Here is a 4,523-nt window from a genome sequence, read left to right on the forward strand (position 1 = left end):
TCGGGAGGCTGAGGCAGGAGAATTGCTTGAACCAGAAAGGCAGGGGTTGCAGTAAGCCAAGATCAAACCAGTACACTCCAGCTTGGGTGACAGAGCAAGGGAGGCTCTATCTCAAAAAATAAATAAATAAATAAATAAAAATAAACAAACAAACAAATGAAAAAGAAAAGGGCCGGGTGTGGTGGCTCATGCCTGTAATCCCAGCGCTTTGGGAGGCTGAAGTGGGCGGATCACAAGGTGAGGAGGTCAAGACGAGCCTGACGAATGTAGTGAAACCCCGTCTCTACTAAAAACACAAAAATTAGCGGGGCGTGGTGGTGCGCACCTGTAATCCCAGCTACTCAGGAGGCTGAGGCGGGAGAATCACTTGAACTGGGGAAGCAGAGGTTGCTGTGAGCCAAGATCCCACCACTGCACTCTGGCCTGGGCGACAGAGCAACTCTGTCTCAAAAAAAAAGAAAGAACGAAAGAAAGAAAAAGAAAAGAAAAGAAAAGAATAGGGATACTCCATTAAGTGACTGCACCATAAGTATTGGTCAAGTAAATCCCAATTTTCTAGCTTGCTGCTATTGTTTAATTTATCACATAGGAAGGCTGAGTCTGCACTGTAATGAGTGTCTTGTAGTCCAGGTTCTGTCACTCACAAGCTGCCTGGCCTTGGGAAATCACTTCAATCTTACAATCCTTAGTTTCCTCACCTTTAAGTTAAGGTGTAGACCTGTCATTTTCATTAAAAGGATGCCCCTTACATTCAGATAATTAAAATTGAAAAACAAATTACAAACAGAAAATATCTGCAGGTACATTTTGATAAATAACTAATTCACATACTAAATTGTAAAAGCTTCATTTAAAAAGTACAATCAGGCCTGGCACAGTGGCTCATGCGTGTAATCCCAGCACTTTGGGAGGCTAAGGTGGGCAGATCGCCTGAGCTCAGGAGTTTGAGACTACCCTGGGCAATGTGGTAAAATCCCGTCTCTGCTAAAATACAAAAAAAATTAGCCAGGTGTGTTGGCACGCGCCTGTAGTCCCAGCTACTTGGGAGGCTGAGGCATGAGAATCGCTTGAGCCTGGGAGGCAGGGGTTGCAGTGAGCTGAGATCGCACCACTGCACTCCAGCCTGGGCTACAGAGTGAGACTCTGTCTCAAAAAAACAAATAAATAAAAATAAAAATAAAAAATAAAAAGTACAATCGACAAGATTTTGGATGTTACCATTGAACCCATGTTATATTCTCTGTGTCTTTAAATGTTCTGTACGTTTTAGGGAAGATACATGAATCCATAAGATTACCTCTCTTGACTGTTGAAGGCTATTCTTAGGAACCCGGAAGCCATGAATGGTGTCATCAAAGCATTTAATAAAGAAGAGGCAGCTATCGGTGGATTTTACCTTGGATATAAAAAAGTCAGTAAGACAACCTTCATTCACATAAAAGAGGATCCTAAAATTATCTATACATAAAATTTAAAGTACTCACATGACTTAAGGATACCCAGTTGAACACTTAAATATTGACAGATAAAAATCAGAAAAAAATAGATTACAGTGGGAGTATCAAATGCACTGTAGTTTACCTATATCGGGTCTGGCTCTCAACTTCTTACTCAACATAAATACTCTGGTTCATCAGGTATGTCGTTTTACTTTTATCCTTTCTTAAATATAACTTAATATGCACTTGGGTTATAAAATCGTTTAGCTACCACAGTTCCCATTTTTTATTACCTTTTTGTTTGAGCTGAGTATAAAATAATCAGCAGTAGATAAGGTTGATAAAGAACGAGAAAAGGGAGAGAGTAAGAAGAATCAGAAATAATTATGGGTTTTAAAATAAAAATTTGGCATGAAAAGGATTTTAAGTCATTTATGCCAGAGGTTGCAAAATGTTTTGTGAAAAATCAGACCTTGGTGATGACCTTGAGCAGTAGGATATAAATAACTCCCACAAGCTTAGCATTCCAATAATGGAACATCAGGCATAAATGGGTTAATAAGAATGGAAAAAGGTAGATTTCTTCAAGACCCTATCAGAGGCCCCCCACCTCTGTAGTTGGTGTAAAGGTGTACCAACAACACCTTTATAGTGCGGAAAACAACTCTAAAACCTGGATACAGAAAAAAAGGCAACCACATGGAAGAACCTGGACCTGAACAAAAGCTGACAGACTCCGACAGGGAGTCATGCTCTCTGGAGGAAAGGGGCCAAGGAGCTGTGGAAGTAAGTTCCCACGCCTCAGGTTTTGCACCTGGGACTAAGCCCAGTCCACATGGTGACAGGACAGCAGCAAGGGCACAAGTGGAAACCCCTGTCTCTGGACATTAGTAAAGCAAACCTGGGAATCCATAAGCACTAAAGAGAACAGGGGAATCCCCCAAGGGAGAGACACAGAGGGGGGGTCCCCAGATTCTGTCTACTACTCACATCTCTGACTCATGAGCCACACACACATGGAAGCAGCTCATATAAACACAACCTATCTGAACTGAGTCCGGAGCCACTGCCCAAGACACACAGTTCATGATCCAAACCAAGCCAAGGAAAGGACTTGCTGCAACGGACAATACTTAACAGAGAGAAACAAAAGAATCCAAAATCTCCAGAACTCAACATTCATAATATTAAGAGTACCATCCAAAATTACCTGACATTCAGGCTGGGTGTGGTGTCTCATGCCTATAATCCCAGCAATTTGGGAGGCCGACGGAGGAGGATTGCTTGAGGTCAGGAGTTCGAGACCAGCCTAGCCAACATGGCAAAACCCCATCTCTACCAAAAAAATACAAAAATTAGCCAGGTATAGTAGCGTTCACCTGCAATCCCAGTTACTCAGAAGGCTGAGGCAGAGAATCGCTTGAACCTGGGAGGTGGAAGTTGCTGTGAGCTGAGATTGTGCCACTGCCCTCCAGCCTGGGTGAGAGAGTGAGACTTCATCTCAAAAAAACAAAAACAAGAACAAAACAAAACAAAACCCAGAATTACCTTACATGTGAAGAAGCATGAAAGTAGAAGACATTCACAAAAGAAAAATCCAATTAAAAGGCAAAAATTGCCAGAATGGGTAATAGGAACTAAAACATATGCTATCTCCAAGAGACAAAATAAATATAAAGATACATATAGGCTGAAAGTAAATTGATAGGAAAAAGACACCATGTGAACAGTAAACATAAGAAGGTCAAAGTAGTTACGTTCATATCGGACAAAATAAATTTTAAAACAAAATGTATTACAAGAGATAAAGAGGGCCACAAAACAATAAAAGGATCAATTAATCGAGAAGACACCAATCATAAGTATGTTATCAATAACAGAGAAGGAAATGCAACATTCCACAAGCATAGTTGGACACTTTCACATCCCTCTTTCAGCAATTGATACAACCACTAGTCAAAACCAAGACACAAAAGATCTGAACGCTATCAACCACCATGACTGAATTAATATTGATAGGACCCTATAACCAACAATAATAGCAAAATACACATTCTTTTCAAGTGCATGTACTAGGATATTTCATAATCAAATAAGCCTGAGTAAATTTAACAAATATTTTTTGGACAATCCATCTCTCATTCCATAATACATGGAGATAAATAAAAGTTGACTATATTTTAAAATTTTGTTCAAAATGGAGATGTCACGATGTTACTTGTTCTCAAATAAAAATATATACAAGTGGCTGGGCGCGGTGGCTCAAGCCTGTAATCCCAGCACTTTGGAAGGCCGAGACGGACGGATCACGAGGTCAGGAGATCGAGACCATCCTGGCTAACACTGTGAAACCCCGTCTCTACTAAAAATACAAAAACTAGCCAGGCGTGGTGGCGGGTGCCGGTAGTCCCAGCAACTCGGGAAGCTAAGGCAGGAGAATGGCCGGAACCCGGGAGGCAGAGCTTGCACTGAGCCGAGATCACGCCACTGCACTCCAGCCTGGACCGCAGAGTGAGACTCTGTCTCAAAAAAAAAAAAAAAAAAAAATTATAGGTTCTCGTTTTCAATATTAAGAACCTGTCATTTTATAACTTAACAGAATAAGTTACTATATCGTAATGGATCCAGATACACAGTTTTACTAACTTACAATCAAATTAGAAGCACAAGAAACTAAGGTCATGTTAAAACAGCCAATACTTGCCCTGATGCTTTAACTTTTACTCTATTTTTAAAATAACAGTGATTTCACAAAAAAGAATGTTTGGCCTAAAAGTACCCTATTTTACTTTTTCCTCATTTTCTTACACTATACTCAGGGTCAAATCTTACCATTTTATGAAATGTTGGGAGAGTCATGAGTTAGATTGTTTAGGGTTCTTTGCAGGGCCAAAGTTTACCACTTTGGAAAATAAATTTAACCTCTTACATAGTTTACCAAAAAATCAAGATATGTTTATGAACACTGCTTTATTTTTATTTTCATTATTTATTTATTTATTTATTTTTATTATTATACTTTAAGTTACATATGTATACATGTGCCATGTTGGTGTGCTGCACCCATTAACTCGTCATTTACAT

The 4,523-nt window shown here is 39.8% G+C and overlaps 1 protein-coding gene across 1 annotated transcript in view; it reads right to left on the reverse strand.

The window, feature by feature from the left end:
* Positions 1-4,523, reverse strand: part of OSBPL1A (oxysterol binding protein-like 1A) — a 237,844-nt gene that overhangs the window by 152,605 nt on the left and 80,716 nt on the right. The window contains exon 12 of the mRNA XM_011939267.1: positions 1,298-1,396. Within this exon, the coding sequence (XP_011794657.1) occupies positions 1,298-1,396 (99 nt within the window). The remainder of the gene's footprint in view (positions 1-1,297; positions 1,397-4,523) is intronic.

Source organism: Colobus angolensis, unplaced genomic scaffold (genome assembly GCF_000951035.1).
Source record: "Colobus angolensis palliatus isolate OR3802 unplaced genomic scaffold, Cang.pa_1.0 Scaffold18, whole genome shotgun sequence".
Classification (NCBI taxonomy): Eukaryota; Metazoa; Chordata; class Mammalia; order Primates; family Cercopithecidae; genus Colobus; species Colobus angolensis.